Genomic DNA, 26577 nt, shown 5'->3' on the forward strand with positions numbered 1-26577 from the left:
GCAGTCGCCATGTAACAGGATGTGTTCTCAGTGAAATTGCTTGTTATGCTGTAAATTACTGAAGTGTGCAATCTTTCAGGCATGGTGAGCTTGAATAGTAGCGTAAAGCTTCTGTAAGTTAACATAACTTCTGTTAGTATGATGAAAGTACTTGCACAGATCTTTAACTCCTCCTCCTCATATTCCACTGAGGAGAAACTTGCCACACAAGTTCATCTGTACACTTCCATGTGAGGTTTAGGTCTAAGATGATGGTTTTTAAACTGCTGGTTGGATTTACAAGTAATCACATGTACTAAATACGGGATAACTTGCCAGAAGGAAAATCTGCATGGCAAAAGTGGTTTACAGTGGAACTAATTTAGTCTGTTGAATTAACTGCAAAACATGGAATTGGAGAATGGGCTTTATAAATGTGGTATGTCTAAAACTGTCATGTAACTAACTTCAAAAGTACAAAAGGTTAGTTTATCAGCGGGGTGTGTGTGTCTTCCAGAACTTACCTTTTTTTTAATGCATAAAAAGGTGGTAAAGCACAGAATAGCCTATGTCCCAGAAGGGGCCAGACACACAAAGTATGATGTCAGTCATTTGGAAACCTTTTGAACAACTTCACTTCTAGGCAGCACATCAGACATGTTCAGGCTTTCCTGGAGAGCTGCTCTTGCCCCTTCTTCAGGATGTCTGCTCTTGGCATGCTTGCTGTTTCTCCAACAGAGGGAGTAACTGCACTTTTGTTCAAAGCTCCGTAATGCTTTAGGGGCAGTAAAGAGGAAAGTCCACTCCAAGAGAGAGTGGGAATCCCAGGTCATAAGTAGAGCAATACAACTGGTTTGAAACCAGTAGCTGTCGACTGCTTTGATCCATAGTAATATGCATAGCATTTGTAACACAAATACTTAGTGTTATCCTGCAGAGCTGTCAGGCTGGCAGCTGTAAATGAACCAGTTAAAGACCTGCTGCCACTCAAGTTATTATTTGAGTTGCAAACTTCAAAAAGTCCAGGAAACTGTTAAACACCAGATCTAGATAACACCTCCAAAGTATACTGGAGTCCCCTCTTGCAGCGCTTCTCAGACCAGGTGCGATTCCTGCAATGGGAACAGAGGATGAGGCAGAGCTGAAATACAGCGTTGGGCTAAATGTAGGTTTGCCCAGGATGTTAGTACTGCCTGTATCTGGATGTGAAGCTGTGTGATTTTTATGTCTTGCAGTCGTCAGTCTCAGTGGCTCTTATGGAAGATACAACTTGTTAAGCCTGAGAGAAGGAAGGTACTGGTGCCTTCTCAGGCTGCGCCCCGGTTCAAAGTTGTGTTCAGGGCTCCTGCATCACTGTAGCTCTTTCACACATGTGTCTAGCATGAACAGAGCTTTATTTGGCACAACACTGGGATCTGTATAAGGCTGATACAATTAGACCAGTTTCCATGATGGTTCTAGAGTTTCCTCTAAAAGGAGTTTATGTGAATACTACCACAGTTAAAGCAGTGCTCTGCAGCCCAGGTTAGGCTGTTGTCTCTAGATAAGGTCAGACTTCACGGGTCTGGAATATTTGCAAATATCTGGGTCCTCTCATTGAAGGGCAGAGGGATTGGAGGTTAACGAATAAGTGTAGGTTAGGCCCGTTTGAGATGATGCTTGGAACTGTAATCTGATGGGCTTGTTTTCTGGGTCATAGAGTGAACAGTGGCTAGAATAGGGCCCCAAAAAGTGCTTCACTTGAAGGTAATGATGACAGCTGCATTTGAAAGCCGTCATGTATTGCAATAGACCTAAAGCAATTGGGAGGGCAGGTTTACAACATAGCTTGCTGGGAACACACAGACTTCTGTGCTAATAAAAGGAACACTTGATAGCTAAGGTACCAGGCATGAAAAGCTTCACACGATGGTGCAATTCCTAGATGAGGCCTTCACACATCTCCTGTTCACTTCAATGTAGGTGGATAAACTTGATGCTTCTGAAAGCCTAAGAAAAGAAGAGGAACAAGTAACTGAACCCACTCCAATAGTATTTGGTAGGTGAAAGACTCTGTTTTAATTGATTACCTATTATCACTCTGGTCTCTCTGTGTGGAGGTAACGTAAATGACTACCTCCAGTCGAAGTAAACTGGTTTCAACTAGGTAGTACAATGGTTGTCTCTGCTAGAACAACTGCGTAAGCTGTTGAAGTGACATCTCACTCTTACAGTACTTCTACTCTTCAGCTAAAGCATTGCTCCTCTTACATGGCTTAGAACTCTAGCTTAGGAAGAGTCTTTCAGTATGGTAACAGGACAGGGAATACCAAGGTTTGCACAACCCCAGGAATAACTTACAGAGCACGCAAATTCCTCCTGTTATTCCTGTCTAAGAGGAATATGTCTGTCATCTGCCTTCTGCTCTTCCAAGTAGAGAGGCAGACTGGCTTTCTAGCTCACCCATTTTAAGACACGTGCAGCCAAAAAACCATGGCTGTCCTCAAGTGCGCTGCTATTTTAGAAGCCCTTCTGAAGAGGCATTCTGCTAACAAGCACCTAGAAGTGGCTGGTAAGGGAAGGATGTGACTAGTTCACTGTCTGATGTAAATGTTAACCTGAATTTAACATATGCATGAGGCGTGTGTGCTCCTAGTGATGAAGACAAATCTGTTAAGGTATGTTCAGGCCTTTTGCAGTACTCTCCAGACTGTGAGACCTAACAGACTATTTGCTTTCATTGCTGTACTTCTTGGTTCTGACCATGCATGGGTTAAATAGTATCAGTTTGTTTAGCTTTCAGTATGATCTTTTCAAAACATGCCAGGTTTATCATGCCCTCAAGGACAGCTGAGGCTCATCTTCCCTGTGAGCCCTGCCTCGCTTTTGTAGTTTCCTGGTGGCAAGAGCAGATGGGCTAGGTACCCACTCTGGTGCATGCTGAGTAACGGTGTGACTTGCTAGTGTATGCTTGCACAGTGGCTGGCTTTTTTTTTTTTGTACCTAAAGCCTCATAATCCTGTGCATAATCCCATAGCACAGCTAGCATTAGGGAAGCTTGGGTTCTTAAACTAACTTTGTTTTTTCTCTCATGCTTTTATAGGCCAGCAGTTGATGTTAACAGCGGGCCCCAGCGCAGTACCACCCCAGGCAAACTTCCCATATGGATACACAACACCAGGATTCACCCAGCCGCCTGTTTATGGTTTTAATATGTAACTAGCTCTCTGACAGACCTTCACTGTCTCTGTTCTCTTCCTTCCCGTCCCTTTTTAACTTCTCCAAGAAGTGTACAATGGTCCTAAAGGCACAGATGACCTTCTGTTGGCTGAACACACTTGCTGCCCGGCTCAGTGAGGAGATTTCAACGGGATGCCTATTACTGTTATTTATTGATTATTGTCCGGTTACATTTCAACCTCTGAAAGGCAGCTTTTGTTAATGACATTGTGAGACTCTTGTCTGAAGTTAAGGCACTATTTCACTAACTCATATAGCAATAACTGCTTGAGGCCAGGGGGAAGAGAGCATATTTTTCTTTCTTTTGCAAAGCCCATTGAAGGCAGCTGGGAAATTGCCTGGCACCAAGTTGTTAAAGCTTTAGCTGAAGCTACTGAAGTAGCAGGGTTGTTAACAATTCAGTGAAGCATCTCGTTAATAATGAATTGTTGAAAACTTGTGTACATCTGACTACCCTGTTTCATTTGCAGTCTCACGTGCAAAAGAAAATGGGCTTTCTAATATTTGTGCTCTGAATGTTTAGAGGAATATTGGGAAAGTTTCCTTTTCTGGACAATAATGCTGTTGGGGTTCAATGCTGTTGGAGTCTGTTCTATATTTTCTGGAGTAGATCTGAGACTTGAAGAAAATAAATCTTCTCATGCCAGAGAGCAAACACTTCCCAGATCCTTTTTGTTTAACAAGAAGAGAGCATGTTACTTGTTGATGTTAAATGGTACTAAAGGAAACCTCAGCTATGTGTGGCAAGTGAACATAGGAGTGTGCATGGGCTGCCGAAGTACTAGAGATGCAAGAGCACAGTGTCAGGGTTGGGATGGGGGGCACGCTGCTAGAATTTTGAGGCAGTAGGGAGGGCCATAATCCTGACTTTATTTGCACCTTTAACTGATTCTGGCATTGGCTTTCTGCCACACCATGTTCCGACCCTGTCTGGTGGGCAGAGTCGGCACCACCGGCATTAACGGGGTGCAGTGACTCAGTTCTGCTATGCTGCAGCAGTATCAACAGCTTGTCCATCACCCACCTCTTTCTTTGGGAATGCCAACAGGGATGTATTATTACTTTGTGCCACTCTTCAAATACATGTATCATTAACGTTTTATGTACTTAGATAACAATGTATAATTTATGGTTATGAATCTTGTGCTAATCTTGAATATTATAAAAGTCCAACTATAAATGTAAAACTGCAGTATCCACTGTGTGGTTCTAGTCTTAATATCTTGGGGGTGGGGACTGGATAGTAGTGATATGCTACCACTAATAGCATCAGGTTTCCTAATCTGACAACTAAGGATGCCAGGCAGGAAAAAGGGAAACTCGTGCCAAAGCACCTAGCATAGATGGCTTAGCAGTTAACTTAAAAGGGAGTTGCAGTCCCTTCACTGGACACATCAGCACACTGTCACGTGTGGAGGTCACGCTGCAGGAGGCAGTCACATGCTTACGTGACTTCATTCACAGGACTGGAAAAGCTTCGGTCCTGTGCTGAGAGGGAGGCTGCAGGTCGTGTCTTCCCCACTAAAATACAGTACTATAGCAGCAGTAGCGGTAAGCCACACCTTTTCATACTAAATTCTGCTTTAATGGGGCAAAATATCTTCAAATGCCAACCAGCAGAGACTGCCAGGGTTGTGAAATCAGTAACAGCAGACTGCTTTGGCACAATTCTAACTAGTACGTTGTCTCCCTTGGTCACTGCACTGTGAGAGCAATGGCAGAGAGATGCAGTGTCCGCCTTCCCGATACAGGCCGGGGCGCTCCAAGCGCCCACGTAACATACTGACCTCAGCTTTGTACTGATCAGTGCTCAGCAGCTCCTCCTGAGCAGCTAATGAGTTCAAGCCAATCTGCACTCTCTCCAGACTTACTCCTAGCAGGAATTAGCCAGGTAGCACGCTATTTTCCAGACTCGTGTATTATAACTTGTTCCTTACGAGTCAAAAGGCGTTTGGGTGAGGCAGCTGGAACTGAAGACCAGCTCTAGGGTTAGATTGACTGTAGGAGTTTCCTTCTTCTCAGCTTGAAAATTTACTGTGACTTTACAGCAACAATTAAAAGCTGATGGTGGAATACAGTAAACTGCTAGATTAAATATTAGAACAGCTCATGACCTGTAGAGAATTGAGTTAGCTTGGGGATCCTTAATAGCTGCAGTCTAGAAATCTAATTACAGGAATGACTGAGTTGTCAAGGAAAGCAAAGCTGCCAGCTCTGACGAATAGTCTTGCTTTAGTTGCTCTTCTGGTATCTTAAGCTCTTCCTAAGTGTAATGGCTTTTATAAATTTTGTGATCTTGCATTGTAAAATGCACCTAGAAACACATATTCCCTGCCATTACAGTGCAGCTGTACCTAAAATGTGGAACAAACTCCTGCATACTTCACTGTTTCTTGAACACTTAAGTCATTCTCAGCAGCAAATAACCCCTCTTTTAGTGGGTTAAGTAGAGGACTTATTACAGTTTATGAAGTTCTAGTGCCCATACAACTTTTTGAAGACTTGGGTAAGATTATTTTGCGGAAAACCTTTAAAACTACTACACTAATTCCCACCACTTCAGTGAGACGGGGCTAGTGCTGTCAAGTTAAATGATCTGCTCGTGCAGAACACGCCGCAGAGCGCGCGAGCTACCTTCTGGGCTTATGATACTGTGAAATAGTAACTTGCTTGGACCTACATACAGGCTTTTGCCAACTCGTGCTTTTCCTGTGACAGACAGTATGGGCTTCCTTCTGTAACAGCTTTTGCTGTTTGTCAGACCTTAGGGGGATTTTCCCCGATCTGGCAAACTTTGGGCAGCTACAGATCCGGTATTAGAGATGACAAGCAATTCACAAGCATTGCCGTGCAGCTGCTTTAAAGTCTCGTGAGCTGGGCAGAAACTGGTCTCTCCACAAACGACTGCAAAGACATGTGCTGCTCTTGACGTAAAATTCTGACCTGCATTCAGCTGCTCACTGTGTGCCAGCACTTGAGCTCCTTACGCTATCCTTTGCTCCCTTGCATCTTGAGAGGTGACTGGTTTCTTTTGGTACAAACACCACATGAAAGGAGGTGGGAGGAAGAATGTCTAACAAAGCTGCTGCTAGAAGCAGAGCTCTGGTGGAGGCTGCTGTCTGCTCTGTTGGGCCAGATGAGCCAGCCCCATGAACTCGGGAGGAGTGCCTCGCTGGGGTAAGTTCTGTCCTTATTGGCTACGTAACGTGGTGTTTTACAAGACTTCTTTTTCTCTTCACCCCCCGCCCAAGCCCTGCTTTTTAGGCCTAATTAAATGGTAGCATACTAGAAGAAAATGCTCCTAAGCTATTTTGCTCCTTAAAAAATAAAAATTATAGGCAGATGAAGCCTATTCAAGTGAGTACAAATTATGGGGATGATACAGGAAACACAGTAGTAACTGTGAGGTACAAAACTTAATTTTGATTTTTATAGCTTCTTTTTTTAGCAACTGCAGTGCTGAGAGCTGGCACTTACTGGATGACATGGATCCCTTTATAAGGCTGCGTGAAAAAAGGAACAGCTTCTTTTCCCTAGCAAAACCAGCAGCAGTTACTCAGAGGCATAAAAGATTTCTCCTGTTTTTTGAACTCCAAAGCTGACAGACAAAGCCTTTCTTGTCTGGTGCCCACATAGATGAGCGTGGATAACTTTTGCACTTGGGCACATGTGATATACGCGGCAACGCTGACTGTTCAACTGCTGTATAGTTAATGTTTATGCTTCAATGTGTAACATTTTAATTGGCAGGATAGAACTTGGCCACTGAGAAACTCTTAGTGTGATTAAACCAGCTTGACAATGGATCCAATCTGTACTGAAAAAAAAAAAAGAGGCTAGAAATCTTGCAAATCTTGGAACAGGTAGCACTGCAGGTACCAGCTTCCCATAACAAGCAGTTAGAAGGTGTGACAGGGCGTATTTCTCACCTGTAGAACTTCTTCCAGTCTTTCTGGGTTCTTCCTGTTCTGCTGTAAATGGTTTGGCTTGTCACTGGTTTCCAAGCTGACTGTGTTTCATTTCTTTTGCTTTACAGAGTACCGCAAGACTGCATCAGTCTCATTTGTTCCCATGGAGTAAAATGTGGGGCATCTTGAATTTGTGATAAAATGTCACGGAGCATAAGGCTGGAGCACACGACACCAGAGTGCTTTGTGACACTGGTGTGTAATTAGGCTGTGTTTTGCCAAGTGAATTAACACTTGCTATAGCAACCTGCAGGTGCACCTTAAGGATCTGGAGTCTCTGTCTTCTGCTGCGTCTTCACTTCAGCAAGCATTCAGCCTTCAGAGCGTTTGTTTCTAGTGTAGCTTTCTTGGTTTTCGATACTGTGCGTCTTCTGTGGGCGTCTTTCCAAACATAATGACAGATCCTGACTCATGTTTTACTAATAAAATGTTGCAAAATTGTTAGCATAGGTATGTGTTTTGGTCTGGAGCCTTTGAGATCTTTCAGGAAGGTAGCAAAATCCATCCGTTTTCTTCCAAGCTGAAATAGACTGTAATGTTGCCAGCTTTTAAGTGTTAAGATGGTAAAAATTTGAAATACATCCATTGAAGGGTAAGCCCTACCTTGCTTTTTTATGTGTCAGAATTTAAAAATTCTGAGGCAAATTCTGAGTTTGTTCAGTCATGCGTTCTTCTGAATGTAATGACTCGGGAATTTTTTTTTTTCTGGCTGCTGTGGTTTTAATGAAGACTTTAAAATATCTTCATCTAAAAAATCTGTATTTCTCCTTTTTCCCCTAGTGGCTGTGAAAGGAAGGACTGACAAAGTTATCTGGCATGTTCTTTTCCACAGTGATGAGGTCTCCAATATTATGCAGAGCACAAATTCCCAAAGTGCTGGTTATCCAGCTGGGGAGCTAGGAGTGGATGTGGGTGGGAAGGGGCGGTTAGTAAATCTTTGAATTGCCTTCCTTTTGGAAGATTTTTGTTTTCAGTGAGAGGGTGGGGAAATGGTCTCATTTAGGGTAAACTGCGAACAGGGTTTGTCAGCTGGCGGAGTTTCTTTCAGCAGTGTATCACGCTGTGAGGGAAGCGTGACCACTGTCTAGTAGCAGAATGATAACCTGTAAATGCTGTGTGCAGTACGAGGATTTCAATGACTTCTGGGATGAGTCAGACCCACTCAAATGTTAATTTAACAGGGACTTCTGCCGGGCTCCTGAGAGGCTCAGTCTTGGTAATCTCGGTGAATAATCTTGAGTATCAGCAGGAGCTCTTTTTGCATCTGTCCTCAAGTGGGAATCATGCAGGTTGATTTGGAAGAGCGTCATCTTTCTTATAGTCACGGTAGCTCCTGCTGCACACACTTGAAAGCTGGGGAAATGCTTACTCAAATCTTCAGTGCGACCCCTTCCTGAAGCCCGTTATGTGCAGGATCTGTTAGGCCTAAAGGAATCATCTGTTCTTGTCAGGGAACCCAAGAGGAAATGAGCTTTCTTATTTTACCATAAGACCCCAAGTGATGCGGATTAATAACGCGTGGGAAGGTTTGTAGCAGTTGATGAGCTGTAACAGTTCAGGTAATACAGCTGTTCAGTGAAATGAAGAGATTCTCTGATTCAAGGGCACACAATAGGAAGTTACCTGCCCCATGTTGACCCCTTATGGTCTCTGAAACTATTGTGCGCTGCTGGGTGCCTCAAGCTGTGCCAACTTAAAAAAAATCATTTTGAGGTGGGGCAAGGGAGGGATAAGGTGGAACTGATCAAGTGGGGTCACTGCTTATGTGCTTCCTAGGATCCAGAAATCTCCGTCTGCAGTCGGTGTTTAAAAAATAAATCATAGAAATTGCTTTTGTATTTAACAATTCTTGTATCTGTCTAAGGTGGCAGAAAGAAGCACCAGCCTCCAGCAGCGGAAATGGTTTCAGGTTGTCAGAGGGTTGTTTCCATGAAAATTCCCAAAGTGAAAGCAGCAAGAGAGTGGGCTTGATATCCTGTCCATAACAGTAGCTGCTCTTTCATGCTCTGACCACCCATTTCTTAGGAGATGCTCTTGACCACGCAAGTCCAGTCGCGTCCTTACTTACATGAAAGTCACGTATGGGATTTCCAGTGCACATTTTGCAGCCTCTGGTATTTCAGGGGTTGCTTATCTTCCTTAGATGCTCTTGTCCTCAGGCTTTCTGCTGACAAGTGTTGTTAGCGGCTTCTTGGAGGTCAAGCTGAGATGGATTGCAATCTGCGTGTGATTAAATATGAATAATCCTTTCCCTGTTCAGCAAAGTAAGCACTGTCATGAATCCCACTGAGGCTGCTGAGAATTAATCATGTGGCCTAGTATTTTCTTGGACAGGATGAGATTGTTCACAAGGCCTTTCTGACTTGACCCAGGAATCTGTAAGAGCCAATGTCTGTGCTGAAGTTAATCACGGCCTCGCAGCAGTGGGTGTACATGTCTGGAAGCATACATGAACGTTACGGTAATTTGATGGAAAGTTGCAGAGATTAATTGCAAATCCAAATGCATTTCCATTTGTTTGCCATCTGTGAAAGGATGTATCTCACTCTGTCATTCCCGTACTGCTAACCTGAGCTCTTCACCTGCGACTGTGAATGTTCGTTCCTTCCATGTACCCTTCACGCATTATTTTTTCCCCCCTTACTTCCCAGTGCTGGAGGTGGGTGGCCTCAACTTGACATGGGACAACCTCAGTGGGCTTGCCTCTGTGACTGTCTTAACTGTTCTGAAACCACGTGTAGTTCTGGCATCGTCCGGAGATGAGTTCTCCAGTGCAAGTGTACATTCATTTGCTTTTAACCCTGGCAGAATAAAGGTGCTCCAGGTTCCCAAATGGTCCTTCTGCAGTCGATTTAGCCACGAAGCCAGAGCTCTGTTGCTGCGCTGGAGCGGCAGAGCGCGCTTCCAGGTGAGGCTGGCGCCGGAATCCAGCTGGGTGATTGCTGAGTCTCGTTAAGCGAAAGTCACGCCACCAAGCGTGCAGAGGGCAAGTCCTAACAGGAGCACGCTCTGCGCGGGGCCAGGGGCGACTTCTTACCCAGAGTGTTCTCTCTTGGGAATGGGGCGGCTGCTCCAGGTGAAAGGGAGAGCACAGCTCTGGCGTCCGGCTCCCCTGTTTGCTGCTTTCTGTGAAATCCCAGACACGAAGGAAAGCAGCGTTGGTTTCTCTCTCCAGCATTCCTGTAAATACAGCTTTCAGACACGAATTAGTGAGGGGCTCTCTTCCTATGTCTGCAGATAAAGCCAAACCAAGTAGTGGTGTGATCTGCAGTCTTGTAATTTGAGAATGTTTAGATTGCTCTTCCAGTTAGTGTTAGGTGTTCACACGCGGTTGCTACCCTGGGAGTTGCCTTGTCTCCCTTCCTCGCTGACTTGAACATAAATGATTCAAGCAAAAGGCATGAGAGGAGCAAAAGCACCTGTTTAAAGTGCACTTGGACGTGTCAAGGCCAAATCTGCCTTCGTCCAGGAGCAGCGAGCATGATGTTGTGCAAATCTTACTGGCCGAGTGTTTTTTAGGGTGCTTTTTACAGCTCATCCTGGCCTCAGTGGGCCCAGGGGCTGCTGCTTGCCACATCAGTTGCCTGCCGTTGTTCGGAGGGGAGAAGGCGGTGGGAGCCAAGGCGCCTCACGCCTGCGGCTGGCAGGGCTGACTCCTCCTCCTCCTCCTCCTCCTCCTCCTCTTCCTCCTGCCCTCCCCCACGCGGAGGGGGGGTTTCCACAGATTTCTGGGCGCGGGGCAGAAAATTTGCGCACTAGCGAAGCCCCAGCCGGGCCCGAGGATGCTCTGCCCGCCCCGCCCCGCCCCGCCCCGCCCCGCCCCGCCCCGCCCCGCCCCGCCCCGCCCCGCCCCGCCCCGCCCCGCCCCGCCCCGCCCCGCCGCCTGAGGATGTGACGCCGCCGGGGCCGCCCCCCCCGCGGCCGCGGCCCTGAAATACGGCCCCGGCCGCCGCCGCCGCCGCCGCCGCCGCCGGGCAGCGCAGGAGCCGCGGCGCAGCGCGGCCATGCCCGCCCCCGCCGCGCCCCGCCGCCTGGCCGCCGCCGCCCCCGCCGGCAAGGCCAAGCTCACCCACCCCGGCAAGGCCATCCTGGCAGGTAAGCGCGCCGCGCCGCGCCGCTGCCAGCGTGGGCATCCTGCGGGGCGGAGGCTGCCGCGGCCCGCTGGGGGCTCCATCCCGCCCGGGGGTCCCGTCACACCCCCCCCCACCCCGGGGGTGGCCCCGCAGCCAGCCCTCGAAACGCCCCCGGCATCCCGGCAGCCGTCACCCCCCGCCCCGGGCGGCGGCCCGCGGCGAGCCGCGGTCTCCCCCCGGCAGCAGCGCCCCGAGCTCGGGCGGCAGCTCTCCGGGCTGCGCCGGGCGGGGGTCGCAGCGCCGGCTGTCCCCGCTACCTGTGGCCCTGCTGGGAAGGTGCTGGTGTCCCCGCTGCGTGCTGCAGGGCCAACGCGCCGCTCCCGGCGCTCGCCTTGTTTAGCAGGGCGGGTTTTCGCCTTCGCAGGAGGGAGTTGAACTGGGGGAAGGGGCAGCAGCGGGGGTACTTCTTACGTGCCCCCTGAAGATGTTAAGGAGGAAAGCTGAAGCGGCAGCGCTCGGGTCGTTCCCGCTCCAGCCGTGTCTGGCATGCTGCTTTGAAACAGCTGCTCTTACGGCTTCCTGGTCCCTCCTTTGTGCCTCAGCATCGATCCCCGTAGATCAGGGCATGTTTTCCTGTCCGGTTCTGCCCGTTTCCATGGGATCTAAATAGGCTCCAAGTGCAGCGGGAACTGCAGAGTTAACACGCTTCCTCCTTCTTGTGGCTGGTTTGAGCTTTGTGCTGAATGGAGTCCAAGACAGTTACAGCCTTGTTAAACTCCTTTGTAGCCGTTCCTTAGCCCCCTGGCTTCTCCTGCCACTCAGGACGATTCCCAGAGTGGAGATTAGCATCTTCCCTTTGAAACCAGCTATCGTGGCCCCGACCGGATTGGCATGTTTAGAGCTTCTGTGTTTTCCAGCCAGTTCCCCCTCCTGTGATTGTGCCTTTGTTCATCTGTCCAGCTCCCTGCTCCCCTCCGAGGGCAGGGCTCCAGCCTCCTGCAGCCAGGACCCGAGAGGATCAAGGGTCTAGCTGCCCTCCGGCCGGGCGCGGGGCGCCGAGCCCTTGCCGCTCCGGCTCTGCCTGCCAGCGCTGCCCCTGCCTCGGCGGGCGGCCTCCTGTCGCGCAGCTCTGGAGAACTGCAGCGCTCTGGAAATGGATGCAAGCGCCGGAGCATGCGAAGGGTGACGAGGCCTCCCAGTGTCACGTTGCCTGGAGGAGTCTGTGCCGCCACCCGGGCTGCCGGGCCACAGAGCCGGGGCACGAGGAGGCGGCAGCCGCGGCCAAATGAGGGGGTGCCTCCTCAGTCAAATGAGACCTTTGGCGAGGCCGGGCTCTGCAGGGGTCTCAAGACTTGTGCTGCCACCCCCGCAAAGAGGGTTGTTAGTTCAGGCCTCATCTTATTCTCTTTTGTTTAGAGGTCTTTTAAATGGGATTTAATCCAAGCTTAGTATGGGAAAGACAGGCAGTTTGTTCCCCATCCAGCCTTCCCAGTCTCTCCCAACTCACTGCCCACATGTGGTGCATCAGGTTGTCACTGCCTGGGCCGCTGTACTGGGAGACCATCACAGGCCTTGCGCAGGTCTGTAATGGGGGATCATCAGCTGTAGATGCCCTGTTGGCATACTCTGGAAGAGGCTGCAGCAGACTTGCCCAGCTCTCCCCTGCCAGGACAGTTGCTGTGGGTGTGCCTGGAAGCTGTTCTGGCATAAAGGGGGGAACGTGGTGTTTGTGGCCTTGGCCAGGTGTTAGGTTGGGCAACACGGCACAAAGCTGCACATGCCCCCGCTTGGAGGAGCCCTTCTGGGTCCACGTGAGGCTGCAGAGGTGGAAGAAGGACCCTGTTGAGATGCTAGTCTCCTCACACGCAGCAAATCAGAGTAATTGGTTAACGGGCAGAAGTCCAGCGAAGCCTCTGTGGCATCTAATTGTATTAGAGAACCACAGAAATGGGAGAAAGCTGCTGTTAACTCCCTGCGTCCTGGTCTGCTCTGGCCTCCAGCCCCTTGCTGGGGACATGCCGTGCCATTTGTGGCTGCCTCTGCTGACTTTAAGGGGTTCGCTGATTCTCTCAGGGTTTCTCATCTGACATCTGTCTGCACAACAGGGGTGAGTGCTCCCAAGCTGAACCTCCTGGAGAGCTGGAGGTGTTCAAGAGGGACTGTTCCTACTGTTCTGTGCTTCATCTGCCTAGTTCTGGCAGAGTTAAATAAGCAGCCGTCATCCTGCCCTGGGTGTATATCTGCTCCCAGATCCTGTGTGTAACTGAGATCCTCTGCCAGGGACGCACAGCCCCCTCGTGCTGCCCAGACCTGAGCAGGCTCTTCTGAAGAGATGCAAGTGAAGCTCTGGCTGCCAAGAGCTCTTCTCCTTCAGTTGTCGCAAATGACAAATGCAAAGTTAAAAATTAATTTGCTAATGGGCTGTCGTTTGTCCAAGCAGTTGTTGTGTGCCCGGGCAGCGCTTCACCTTGCTGTGACCACGCCGGCGGTGCCGGTGCTGTGCCCCGCGGTGTGTGGCCTGAGCACACGAAGGCAGCTTGGCCATCCTGGCCGGTTGGGTGGGTGTCGCTGCCAGGACTTGGTCTTGAGAGCGCTGCACGCAGACTGGGCCGTGGGTCCCTGCCGCTGTTTGACCCCTACCCCTGCTTTGCAAGGGAAGGAGCCCCCCAGGCTCTGAACTGATGGAACAAAGTGGGTTTGGGGGACCCGGCACTGCATCAAAAGTGACATGGCTGTAGGACACTTAAGTTTGGCATAGCGTGGCTTAGCTTAAACTTGGTTAAAAGACTGGTAAATATGCAGGCTTTATGCTGAAATGGGTATTATCTGTGTCTTTCTAACTCAGCTGCTGGCTCAGTTACCTGTTTTAAAGCTGGCATAATTTCCCTGTGAACCTGTAAGCTCGTTTGAGGGCTGGCTTGTGTCTCTTCTGCTGGGTAATAACCTGTTCGCAGGCAGACCCGGGAGTTGACCAGCCTCTCCACAGCCAGCTTTCCATTTCTGCGCCATGGTTTCCAAGCAAACCCATTAGCCCGCCAGGCTCCTGTCCCTCCCGGCAGCCTCCTGGTGCTGCTGGTCCCCTGCGCGGCTCCCAGCATGGGGCCATGCCGCAGTGGCCAAGTGGGGAGCTCGAAATAAAGGCAGCATGTGGTAAGGCAGGAGTTCTGACTGCAGAGCTGGTCACCCCTGTGCTTCCCTGCAGGGCTGCTTGCTGGGTTTTCTTGGCCGCTAGGTCAGCTCGAGCTAGTGGACTGTTTGGAGCCCAGTGCAAATGGTCCTCACCATTTTGCAGGCTAACCCCTGCTCCCCTGCCCTCCTCCTGAGAACTTTGCTCCTGGTTAGCAGCAGCTGCTTGATGAAAGGCCTTGCCTGCCCTGCCCAGAGTTAAGTACAGGCTTACTCTTCTTTTAGTGAGCTTTGAAGCCTGGGGTCTGCTTCGTTCTGTGGAGAAGCTCCCAGCTGCCTTGCTCTTCGCATTGTACCTCTGCTTGCCCGGGGGCTGGTGCACAGTTGCTATTCCTGCCCACACCTAATCCTGCCCGGTCAGGGAGGCAGGATGCCTGGATGCCATCCTACATGGTGCTTGATTTGGAAAGAGCTCGCAGTGGTTGTGGCTCTTGCTCCGTCGTTTGCTACAAACATTGAGTACCACTGGGAAATAGCAGCGACATGCACCGAGGTCCCAGGAGGAGTGGGGGCAGGAGAGAGAGGGGCTCTGCAGGGAGAACGAGAAGGGCCTGCAGGGTAGGGCACGAATTACCAGGGAGCCCAGGATCACGTGAGAAACAAAGCAGTAGTTAGAGCTTCAGTTTCCTCTTCTTTGTTAATCTCTTGATATGATCTTTCTTAGGAAATGCTGTACCTAGGGAAGAGAAGAGTCAGGGACTGGGTCTGAAAGCTGTGAGTTGCTTCTTGCGGAGTAGGACATATTTCCCAAAAGTCCCAAGTCCAGCTGGGCTTCCAGGGCCATTGCCCTCCTGCGAGGGTGGGAGAGAGGTGGTGCTGCTGGGAATGGCGCTGGGCCGGCACGCTCCCTGGCCTTTAGATGGGTGCCTGGTGCTCGCAGCAGAGTAGGGGATGTTCCGCCCTCAATGCTGAGCTGGGGGAGCCGGCTGGTGGGCTGAACACAGCTGTGAGGGAGGATTAGTGAGTGTGGCCCTCCAGCCTTGCCAGGTGTGTTGGCCCTTGCTGCATCACGCCTGGCTGTGGTTCCCCTGGGGTTGCCTCTTCTGGCTGTCGTCTGTATGAGGAGGGGGGCAAAAGGAGCCCAGTGGCCATGAGTGTGTCTTTGCCTGCCTGTGAGCCCTCGTGGACTGCAGCTGCGGAAACCTAGAGCAGCCGTAAGGCTTCTGGTGGGAGGAGGCTGCCAGCCCCAGGACTGGGAAACCACATCTGGGTGCCCAGCTCCTTCACTTTGACTGAATTTTGTGTGAGCTAGGGTTAACCTGGAGCTTTGAAATGTGAGCTTCTGAGATTTTCACGTGCCTGATGCTCTGCTTGACATTCTGCAGGCAACCATTTTCTCTGGGTCGATGTAAATAATCGGAAGGAGCCATCCATCTTCCTGGAGGCGATGAGCACAGCGAACTGACAGCTCAGGGATGTTGCAGCGTCTCTCATCTCTGACGGCCTTGTGTGGTGCATGCTAATGAAGCCTCCCGGCTCCTGCCTGGGCGGTGGTGACCCTGTGCTGTGCCCCGAGGTCTGAGGTCACCTCCTGACAGCAGGGGTTGATTTTTTGCCGTCTCTTCTCTCTCCCTGTGCTCCAGTGTCTGGTACAGCAGTCTGGGGGACCAGAGCCTGTCTACGGGGAAGCCTCAGTCCCAGCAGTGGCTCCTTCATCGAGATGCGGGGGCTATGCTGGGGAAGGCATCCAGCAGGCCTGTGCTCTGACATCAGCTCCCTGTTGCCTGTCTTTAGAAAGGTTTTTGGACAATTGAGAAGTAGGTGTCTGAAGTGGGGTGATGGGTTGGCTGGGAACCAGCTCATGGTGGTGGAGCCAGGGCCCCAAGGTGCGCAGGACAGCAGGGAGAAGGCGAGTTTAGCCGAGACGGGGGACTTGGCAGTCCCCAAAGGTGGAGTCGGCACCAAAGGCAGATGATGCTGTGGCTGTGAGCAAAGGCAAATGACTTTTGCTGTCATACTCACACCCAAGAAATTTAAAATATAATAATGATTTATTGCAGTATTGGCACATTGAGATGTAAATGCAAAGAGATGAATGAGCGCGTTGTGAAAAGGTGGCCTGTTGAAACAGGACGGTTCCAGTAAGATTAGGGACAAATTACTCCATCCCATCCACAGCATTATCTGCGGTGCTGTTTGCATGGGGCTGTTTACCCACCCGATGGCACAGGGTACAGAGAGGTGCGTTTCATGTTTGTCGTTCTGTGTATCCCCGGCGGGGGATCAGACTTTTGCCAGCCTGGCCGTAGCGTGCTCCCGTGATGAAAGCAGCCACGTGCGTATTTACCGATGGACACGCTGAACCCCCGTGTCCGCTGCTGGCCTTGCCCCGTCAGATAGGAGACCTTCCAGGGTCCCTGGCCCCCGAGCAGCCGGCGGTTGCTCTCGGAGAAGGGTTGGCCTGTCACAGGACATGTTTTTTTTTCCCCTTCTAACCAAAACACGAGTAATCCTCTGGCAATCCGGTTTGGGGAAGTGGCCGTGCCGTGCATACAGCCCTCCCCAGTCTCAGCGCTGTGCACCACCTTTCCCCCAGAGCAGCCCTGTGCTGCTGGTGTTCCTCAAGGATGGGGCCGCGGGGGCGCGGCGAAGGGCTGTGCGCGGCAGGAGGTGCCCGGGCGAGGGCTGCGGTGCCAGCCCTGCCAAAAGCTGTCTGGGAGATGGCCATCCCCAGCGGCGCCTGCCTGCTGCTTGAGCCGGGCTCTGCCCCGAGCCTGTTTCGCAAGATGGCCCGTGGTGGGATGGGCTCGGCCGAGGGCGGAGCTGTTAAACCCGTTTCACCACTGCAGGCACCGCAGGATTTCTCCACTAGGGCCTGGGTTATGTTAATGGCATGGCTCTGGAGCCGGGAGCTCGGCTGCCAAGAGGCGGTGGATGCCTAGGGACAGGCGGGCAGAGGGGTCTGTGCTGCTGCAGGGCAGCCCCTGGGCTGCAGAGAACTGTGATGAGCTGGAGGTGGGTATATCCACCTCCCTGATTTGTAGCACCCTGCTGGTCTTTGATTTTCTTATTTATTTGGTTTTTATCCCCCAGCTCTGAAGGCTACCTTGGCTCACGGGGCAGGCCACCAAGTGCCCTCCTGAGGGTAGGAACCATAAGCAGGGCATCCAGGAGGCAGGCAGGAGTGCCTGCTGTGCCCGCAGCGTGCGGTCCGTGCCCCGAGTCTCGGCTGCTCAGCTCACCCCGTACACCCGCACCTTCTGCAAGTGGGCCGGGTGCCCTCCGAACAGGGGGGGCGCGGGGGCCAGCTTGTGCTGGTGCTCTGGAGGGGAGCGGGAAGCCTGTTTGTGCCTTCCCACTGCCCCGAGCCGTGCAGCTGGCAGGAAGGGCAGGCTTCCAGCATGGGTCCTGTGAGAGCTCTGCTGCTTTGCTTCCAGACCCTTAGGAAAAATTTCCTCTGACCTGAAAGGATCCTGGCAAATCTGAAGTTAAAAGGAGCTTTTTGTATGGAAATCAGGTGCTTGTGTATCTGCATGTGAAATTACCCTTAAAATGGAGAGGCTGAAATTGCTCTCCAGGTGTTCACTTCTCATCAGAGCTGCCAGAGTCCTGCTGCTCCATCCGCAGGAGCAGGATGCTTTTGCAGGAGTGGCAGAGGGCCGGTGCCACCTCCTGCCCCTCTGTGGCTCCCGAACAGGGCGGTGGGCGTTCGCTGGGGCACTTGCCCCCGGGTAGGGGTTTGCAGGGGTTGGCGGTGCCAGCCCTGGTTTGTGTCGGCCCCCAGGACTCTGCTCGTCTTCCCCATCACGGCCGCATCCTCCTGCCCTCGGCATCCGCCCTGTCCTGGGTGCCAGAGCTGGGTTCCCTGGGAGGGGCTGGCCCCGGGGGGGCTGGTGGTGACCCCAGCAGTTGCTCGCTGATGGGGTTTGAGGTCGTTAGCTGAACCTGCATGCACCAGTGCCATCCCGTGCTGCGTGTTGCAGGGGCAGCACCCCAGCTGTCCCCAGAAACCCTCTCCTCCTTCCTGCCAACTCTCCCCAGCGCAAGGGCTGTGGCCATGTCCTCAGATAACTCCACTGGCCCCTCCACAAAGGACAGCTAAACTTTTTCTGGGAAAATGATGCCAAGTGGCTGACAAACAGGTATTTTTCCCTTCCTCACTGGGCCTGCGGGGTTGGGATTGCTGGCAGCTGGGGCGCTTGCAGGCTCTCTGCGGGCGCGGAGCCATTCCTCGTGCCGGGAGAGGGGTCCCCCGGCCAGCAGCACCTTCTCTGGGGCTGGGCAAAGCGACCTTCTCTGAAGGACGTCCTCTCTCCTCTGGCTCCGCTGTATCCAGCTAACAGCTGAGAGCCTTGGTCTGGCGGCCGGGCTGCCCTGCTTGGTCTTTCACCTCCTGAGCGCTCGCTGCCGGCTGTTCATGCTGACTCCGCAGTGTTGCAAGAGCTGAAGCTGCCGGTTAAAGTCCGGGTAAACAGGTTGCAAAGCCCTGGCGAGGGAGGCGGGGTTGGAAGGAGCTGCTTCTCCTGGCAGTGGGGTGATTTATTTGGATAGAATAAAATTTCTACTGGAGTAAAATGGCATGGGGAGAGGATGCGTGACAGCGGAGCCAGACCTCGGATGGGTCTTGCTTCCAGGGAGGGAGGGGGCTGCAGGCAGGTGGTTTGTGCTGCTCTGTCTCTCTGCAGGCAGAAGAGAGCAGGAAAAAATTGCCCCAAGCCACAGAGTGCACCCTGCTGGGTGCCCCTTCCCGTGGGATTTGGGTCAGAGCAGCACCAGGGGTGCAGGCAGCACACGTCCCCGAGCAGGGCAAGGGAGAAGATCCTCCTCTCGGTGCCTTTCCCTCTTCCCCTGCCCTGTGATTTGTGTCTGTGCAGCTGCCGGAGGAGTCTCGGAGCTGTGCAGCAGCAGCAAGGCAGCCTTTGGGCCCGCTCCCCTGCCCTCATCTGTCCCAGTGAGCGGTGACAGAAGTGATCAGGATGCCAGTGTCCAGCCGTGCCCCGGCCGCTCTGTGCAAGCCCTGGCGTGTCCCCTGCCGCAGCCGAGGCGATGGGTGTGCTGCGGTGTCCCAGGGAGGCAGCCACTCTTGTGGTGGCTCTGGGATGGGGACAGCTTTTGTGTCCAGCTACCTGGTTTGCCGCGGGGAGCCAGCGCAGATGCCCTGTTCCTCCTTCCTCGGCTCGGGTTGCCCCAGCACCCCAGAGGCTGCTGGTTCCCGGGGGGGCACACTGTCCCTTTGCCAGGGCACTTCGCAGGCTCCAGGACGCCTGTGGATGTGGCTTTGCCCCCAGGATGTCAGGCAGAGCCTCCCTGCCTCCCACACACGGACAAACATCCTTAATCCTGGGGGCTGCCGAGGCTGTGGGCAGGTTGCAGGAGGTGCAGCATCGTTCCCCGTGCTGTTTGGTGCAGCTGCCCCTGGACTGGTGCTTGTCCCAGCTGCTTCCCTGCTGCCCAGCTCTGGGGGATGCTGGGGCAGCAGCTGGTGCTGGGGAACCGAGTGGGAACATCTATGGCTCTTATTTTAAGTGTCCAGCACTCCAGGATTGCAGCACAGGAGGTGGGAGGGAGGTGGCCTTGCCAGCCCCTGGGGCATTTGCGTGGCAGCGGGGCTGGTGGCACAGCAATGTGTAGCGGTGCAGAGGGGTGCCAGCTGGCGCTGGGCTTTTCGAGGACCATTACACCCAGCTGAAGGATGCTGCTCCTCAGCACACTGCTCACTGGGGACCCGCCAGCTGCTCCCGCAGGAGCTCTTTGGCTTTGCAGCAGAAATTACAGTGCCTGGCCAGCCCTGTGCCATGGCACCAGCAGTGTCTGCCACCTCTGACCTCAGACGTGCCAAGGCTGGGAGAGAGTTGAGGGGCAGCGGGAGAGCTCTGGGGGCCCTAGGGATGGGGGCTGTCCTCCTGAGCTGCCCCGGGTGAGAGCCGGCAGCTGGCCGCAGCGCCGTGAGCTGGCCCCGCTGCGGCTGCCAGTGGCTGCCTCCCACGCTGCTGAAGCACAGGGTGCCGCGGAGGCGTAAAGGCCGGTGGTGGTCGCCCATCGCCGCCTCCCGGGATGCGCCTGCCTCGCCCAGGCTGAGCAGCTACGGCCCCTCCTGGGAACGCAGGGGGAAACAAGGAGCCTTTGTGCGCTGCGGCAGAGCTGGGCTGGCCTCGTGCCCCATCCCAGCACCCTGCGAGGCTGGAATGCTGCTGGGCTCGGCTGGTGGGTCCTACCCTGGGGATGGGGGGCCAGCACTCGGTGCTATGGTGTCCCTATCCCTGCTGTGCCTGCAGGAGGAGGAGGAGGATACTCTTGGAGCGCAGGGCTGGGCTTTCCCATTGTCCCAGGCTGTGCCGAGCCCTGGAAGAGCTTCTTGGCTGCCTCGGGGAGGATGAGCGCGGCCTGCTGCTGCTTCTGCCTGGGTGGAAAAAAACAGGATAAGGCTGCTTTAAGGTGGGTGCTGCCCAGGTGCTGGAGGGAGCGCAGTGAGGCTGCATTCCTTTCCCTCCAGAAGGACCCAGCGGTGCCCCAGGGGCTGCCAGCCTGCCTGCAGGGACTCCCCCTTGCTGGGTGAGCGGCTCCCCTGGTGGCACGCTGCGGGAGGGAGCAGGAGGCAGCACCAGAGTGATTAAGGGTCTCTCTTGTAAATCTGGAGACCATACAGAAGAAATAAGACTATATGAGCAACTCCCCTGGTCTGAGGAGCTGGGGCTGGCTGCTGCTGTCACGGGGAGCCGCTGTGGCCCAGCTCCCCGTCCCGTGGGCCGCGGTGTCCCTTATCTGCGTCCCCTCTCAGGGTGCTTTGGAGGGTGCTGATAAGCAGAGCTGTGCTCTACCACGTGGCCCCGGGCCCGCGCTTGGCCGCAGAGCGGGGCGACCCGCCGCCGCCCCCAGCCCCTGCGCTGGCCGTTCCCGCGACGGCGGCAGGGTACTGCCTGGGACACCGGGTGTCCCCTGGGCTGTGGCGCGGGAGCTGCCTCACGCCGAGGACGTGGCTGGGCGGGGCTGGCGGAGGCGGATGGCAGACCTGCGGCTGCGAGCTGGCAGCCGACCTGATCCCGCGCCGGGCCGTGTCCTGCCGGCTGGGGCCCCGGTTGCCCTCCCCGGGCAAGGAGCCAGGCGGCCCGCAGGGGCTGCTCTGGTGGGTGCCCAGCCCCAGCGGCAGCATCCCGGGGCTCCTCAGCATCGCACGGTGCAGCGCCTCGTCCCGGGGAGGCTGCCGGGCAGGGGCTTTGCCCTTGCCTTGTGCCCTGCCCTGGGCTGCAGCGGGGTTTGCCTCTGTGAGGCCTGGGGGAGCCCGGCTCAGCCCCACGCTTCCTCCTTGCACCGGCACAAAGAGCTCTTGCTGTGCTCAGCAGGACCCAGCTGCGCTTTGATGCGAGGAGAGGAGCTGCGTGGCTGTTAGCTGGCCGGCCGTGAGCCTCGCTCCCAGGGCCCTCCAGCCCAGCCGGGCCAGCTCAGCTGCCCCGAGCAGCTCGTGGCGGGGCCGGCTGCGGGTGCTCCGCCGAGAGCCAGTGTCACTCGCTGCCGGGGTGCTGGTGGGTCCCCGGGCCGCGGTGGGAAAGGCTTCAGCCGGTGTAATCAGTGTCCTGCAGCTGCCGCTGCCTGAGCCTGGGCGGCCAGACGGGCTTGATGATAACTGCGCTTCCGCGCTGGCACAGCCCGGTCTGCAGATGGGCTCCCGCTGGCGCTGGGCGAGGAGCGGCGCTGGGCCTCGTGCAGTGCCGTTGCGCTCTGTCGGGTTCATAAACCCCCATGCTGGCAGCTCACCTGCGGGGTGCGGGGCTCCGGAAGGGGAGGGGCGCCTTTGAGGGGGAGACGACGCTGAATCCGCAGCCGCGGGTGTGGTGTTCTGCCTGGTTTTCCCACCCCTGTGGCCAGTCCCCCCGCCAGCTCTTGCCATGGCCGGGTGGTGATGCCTGTGCAGGGTGCCAGGCTGGCGTGGGGCTGTGCTGCTGTGTGAAGTCCCCAGGGGTTTGGCGAGGACAGGGGCACCACGTCCCAGCCCAGACCTGGCTTCCCATGGTCTCGGGTTCAGCTGTCGTGGAGCCGGCAGCAGCCACGTGGCGCTGGTCGGGCACGGTGCTGCTCCCAGCCCCAGCATCCCCTTCTTCCCTGCCCAGGTGGCCTGGCCGGAGGGATCGAGATCTGCATCACATTCCCCACCGAGTATGTGAAGACGCAGCTGCAGCTGGATGAGAAGGCAAACCCTCCCCGCTACAAGGGCATCGGTGAGTGCGTGCCCAGTGGCCTGCCCCAGCCTGCTGGCCGGATTCGGAGGCTCCCGGGAGCCTGGCTGGAGCCGGGGGGGAAACGGTGGGGCGGTGTGGTGGCCCTCGGCGTGGGGGGTGACAGTGGCGCCGCTGTGCTCTGCCGCAGGGGACTGCGTGAAGCAGACCGTCCGGGACCATGGCATCCGGGGGCTGTACCGGGGGCTCAGCTCGCTGGTCTATGGCTCCATCCCCAAGGCTGCTGTCAGGTAGGTGTGCCCCATGGCACGGGGTGAGTGGAGGGGACCCCGGGTGGCAGCAAACTGGGGGGTGGGTTTGGTCTCGATGTCCCCAGGGGCACTTTGCCGAAGCCGGGTGCTTTCCCAGACTGGGAGGGCCGTCTTGCAGGGTGCGCGGTTGTGCCAGGGACAGACCCAGGGCGGGGGGGCACCCCCCTGGCTGGGCACCCGGGCATTGGCACAGTGGCTCCTCCGCAGGTTCGGGATGTTCGAGTTCCTCAGCAACCAGATGAGAGATGAGCAGGGGCGGCTGGACAGCACACGGGGCCTTATCTGCGGGCTGGGCGCCGGCGTGGCCGAGGCAGTGGTGGTGGTCTGCCCCATGGAGACCATAAAGGTGGGAGGCAGCTGCCAGTGTTCCCCCACCCTGGCATCCCTCCCCAGGCCAGGTCAGGAGGGGGCAGGAGCCAGGGATGCCTGGCTTTTGGGGGGCAGGTCTCTGGGGAGCCGAGGACCACGTGGTTTGCTTGGGCTGGTTTTGTAGGGGAGAAGTAGATGCTGGAAAGCCCCATGGAAGGGTCAGACCCTGTGGCCATGGCCCCGTCCCATCTCTGGGGAGGAGCCCCTCACCCAGGAGCTATCCTGTCACCCATTCTAGGGCTGTAAAATCCGTGTGGTCGCTTGCAGAGGTAGTTTCCCAGGTTTTCCTCTGCAAAGCACGCCACTGGCCAGGGGTGCAAGCGTCCCCCGTGACCTCACCCGGCACGGCCTGGCCACATGGGCCGGCTCCGGTCTCAGGACCATCCCCAGAGGAAGGCAAGAGGTGGCCAGCAGCCCTTCGGGGCCGTCACATCCCCCCTCGCCTCAGCCAGGACGAGCGCGTCATCTCCCTGCAGGTGAAGTTTATCCATGACCAGTGCTCCCCGAAGCCCAAATACCGCGGTTTCTTCCACGGCGTCCGGGAGATCGTTCGGGAACAGGGTGAGTCCCAGGGAAGTGATGTCCTGTCTCCCTCTGCTACCCCCATGCTGGGGGGGGATGGAGCGGGAGGTGGGGGACGGGTGAGGGCTAGGACTGGCTGGCTGGGGAGGTTTTTCTCTGCCTGAGTGAGGCTGCTACTCCCCTCCAATGCCCTGACTTGCTGCAGGACTAAAGGGGACCTACCAGGGCTTAACCGCGACTGTTCTCAAGCAAGGATCAAACCAGGCCATCCGCTTCTTCGTCATGACCTCCCTCAAGAACTGGTACAAAGGTACGGTGGCCCTGTTCCCCCAGGACACCCAAGCTGCGCCGGCTCCCCGGGCACCTCCTTGAGAGCCAGGCTTGGGCTTTCCACCAGAGCATCCTCCACTTCTCGTGGCTCAGCCTCTTGTGATGGAGGAAGGTGAAAGCCAGGGCAAGGAGGCCTCAGTTTGTGGGGTTGAAGCATCCCAGTGCTAGAACATCACTTCCACTCCCACCCTGGGCTCCCCAGTGCTGCATGGGCTCTGTGGGGCTGGTGCCACTGGACAGTCGCCTCCAAACGCCCTGGGTCCCCAACTCAGCATGGCACCAGCTGTGACCACAAGCAGCCAGATGTGACACCTTCCCTGCGGGCTCCCTTGGGGATGTTATGCTTCATCCCCCTCCCCCACTCTGCCCTCAACCTCTCCGCCTTCCCAGGGGACAATCCCAACAAGGTCATCAACCCCTTTGTCACGGGGGTGTTTGGAGCCCTTGCTGGAGCTGCAAGCGTCTTCGGCAACACCCCCTTGGATGTGGTGAAGACCAGGATGCAGGTACGGCACCGGGGCGTGGTGGGGGACCGCTCTGCCTGCGGCGGGCTGGGGTCACCCACGGCTTTGTGCAGCCCCTGGGGCAGGTGCCTGATGCTGGCAAGGTTTGGGAGATGCCTGGGGACGCTGCCCCGTCGCAGCCGGGCTGTGGGGGTGCCGGGAAGTGTTTGCACGGAGGTGGGGACATCCCTGCCAGGTTCGGTTGCCCACAGCAGCAAAGGGGGATTGGTTCCTCCTGGCGCACCCCCAGCTCTCTGCCACCCACCATCCGCCAAAATTCCCCCTGGATGCACCCCTGGCTGCGGCCTCTGACCTTGCTTTTCCCATTTGCAGGGGCTGGAAGCGCACAAGTACAAGAGCACCTGGGACTGTGCCTACCAGATCATGAAACACGAAGGGCCACTGGCGTAAGTCCTGTGGCGTGGGCGGGCAAGGGCCGGCAGTGGGGTCAGCCCCAGTGGGAGGCACGGGGGGCGGCCAGGGCAGGTAGGATGGATGGGGAGGGGGCTGCGAGTGCAGCCTGGCCCCACGACCCATTCTATCCCTGGCAGGTTTTACAAGGGCACAGTGCCCCGCCTGGGCCGCGTGTGCCTCGACGTGGCCATCGTCTTCGTCATCTACGACGAGGTGGTCAAGTTCCTCAACAAAGTGTGGAAAACGGACTGAGTGGGGTGGGCCGGGGCAGCCCCGGCCTCCATTGCCCCGCGGGGCTGCGGCTGGAGAGCTGTGACCAAGCCTGCAGCTGCCCGCCGGCACGGCCCGGGGCCGAGTCTGCCCCTCACGCGCACACACCCCCCCCACACCCGGCCACCTTTATGTTTAGGAACAGGTTCTGGAGCAGGTTAAATTATCATTTGTGTGCTGAAAGGAGCAGGGAGGGAGCAGCATCCCAGCACCCACACCCCCAGCATCCCACTTATGCCTGCCCTGATCCCCTGGTGTCACTTTCCCCTGGTCCTGCATCACCTGCAAGGTTATCCAGGGTGAGGTGTCCCCTGGGACGGTGGCCCTGCACCCCTGGGGCCTCTGGCAGCCAGGAGCTGCCGGCTGCCCAAGGGCCAGCACTTTTTGGGGATGCCGAGAGCCCCCTGGAGCCATGTGGGTGCAATGGCCAAGCTGTGCACCAGGCATTGCAGCTGGTGGAGGCTCTTGGGGCTGACCGCTGGCTGGGAGCGATGCACCAGCTCTCACAGAGGCTCCAGGGGTGCCTGCCAGCCCTGCACCCCCTGGGACAGGAGGTCAGTGACCCGCTGGCACAGCCCCAGGCTCCCTCCTTCCCTCCTTCCTGCCAGCACCGAGGCCCCCTGGCATGCAGCATCCCAGCCCCCTGCTCCCGCTCAGCCCTGGGCTGCTGAGCAGGCACAGCCCAAAATTGCACATACAGCCAGGCCTTTAGTTCTTTTCACCGCGGGGTGGGACTGGGGCGAGCTGGGTGCCCCCATCACTTGCTGTTTACAGTCAAGACACGTGTGCAAGCCAGGGTGGGGAGGCGCAGCCCTGCGCCGCAGCCCTGGCCCCTCGGCCGGGGGTGCAAACCCCTTCTTCTGCCACATTCCCCCCATCTACCCTTACCTTGCTGCGGCCCTGTAGGTAATCCCGTAGCTTTCAGAGCTTCACACTGACCCACTAACACCCATGGCCATGGGGACAGAGCCCTGCCCTGCCCCACTCTGGGCTCGGCCGCACCAGATTTGTGCCAAACTTCCTGCCGCAGAGCCGGGGCTCACCCCGTCCCTCGTCCTTCCTGTCACCAGTGACGAATGCAGCCTTAACACGGGAGGGCAAAGGAGGAGAAGGAAAGCCTGGGCGCGGTTTACCTGCGGCTTTCTGCTCTGCAGCCAGTGATGGTTGGGTTATTTTTTGTTTGTTTAGTCGGTTTTTTTATTATTCTGTTTTACATTCGCAATTTGAATAAAATCAGTCTGGCTTTAGCAGCTGTTTTGGTGTCCGGGCAGTTCTCAGTGGGCGGCAAGTGGCTCCTGGGGTGCAGGTGGGGATTGGGAATG

The 26577-nt window shown here is 55.5% G+C and overlaps 2 protein-coding genes and 2 long non-coding RNA genes across 7 annotated transcripts in view; 3 read left to right on the plus strand and 1 right to left on the minus strand.

The window, feature by feature from the left end:
* Positions 1 to 4393, plus strand: part of CLTCL1 (clathrin heavy chain like 1) — a 37303-nt gene extending 32910 nt beyond the window's left edge. For 3 of the 4 annotated variants that reach the window (XM_064466609.1, XM_064466607.1, XM_064466608.1), the window contains 2 exons: positions 1942 to 2017; positions 3062 to 4393. In XM_064466609.1, the coding sequence (XP_064322679.1) occupies positions 1942 to 2017; positions 3062 to 3177 (192 nt within the window). In that variant the 3' untranslated portion in view covers positions 3178 to 4393. The remainder of the gene's footprint in view (positions 1 to 1941; positions 2018 to 3061) is intronic. The other variant, XM_064466610.1, reaches the window with a different exon arrangement.
* LOC135315855 (uncharacterized) lies at positions 1355 to 11640 on the minus strand. The gene is made up of 2 exons (XR_010375338.1): positions 11557 to 11640; positions 1355 to 10358 (listed from the first exon to the last, which is right to left on the minus strand). It is a non-coding gene; the product is annotated as an uncharacterized LOC135315855 (long non-coding RNA).
* SLC25A1 (solute carrier family 25 member 1) lies at positions 11110 to 26508 on the plus strand. The gene is made up of 9 exons (XM_064466611.1): positions 11110 to 11261; positions 22471 to 22578; positions 22727 to 22826; positions 23055 to 23193; positions 23693 to 23777; positions 23944 to 24048; positions 24459 to 24574; positions 24905 to 24978; positions 25123 to 26508. The coding sequence occupies exons 1-9, from the start codon at positions 11171 to 11173 to the stop codon at positions 25235 to 25237; spliced, it is 933 nt and encodes a 310-aa protein (XP_064322681.1). The 5' UTR covers positions 11110 to 11170; the 3' UTR covers positions 25238 to 26508.
* On the plus strand, positions 13168 to 20804 carry LOC135315854 (uncharacterized). The gene is made up of 2 exons (XR_010375337.1): positions 13168 to 15309; positions 15751 to 20804. It is a non-coding gene; the product is annotated as an uncharacterized LOC135315854 (long non-coding RNA).
* Positions 26509 to 26577: the final 69 nt, after the last annotated feature.

This window comes from Phalacrocorax carbo, chromosome 15 (assembly GCF_963921805.1).
Source record: "Phalacrocorax carbo chromosome 15, bPhaCar2.1, whole genome shotgun sequence".
Lineage (NCBI taxonomy): Eukaryota > Metazoa > Chordata > Aves > Suliformes > Phalacrocoracidae > Phalacrocorax > Phalacrocorax carbo.

Excerpts from the sequence above, each read along its gene's own strand:
- SLC25A1 (XM_064466611.1), top strand. The coding sequence starts at position 11,171 with ATGCCCGCCCCCGCCGCGCCCCGCCGCCTGGCCGCCGCCGCCCCCGCC. Across the intron at positions 11,262-22,470 it reads CGGCAAGGCCATCCTGGCAG|GTGGCCTGGCCGGAGGGATC; the intron begins GTAAGCGCGCCG and ends TTCCCTGCCCAG. Across the intron at positions 22,827-23,054 it reads ATCCCCAAGGCTGCTGTCAG|GTTCGGGATGTTCGAGTTCC; the intron begins GTAGGTGTGCCC and ends GCTCCTCCGCAG.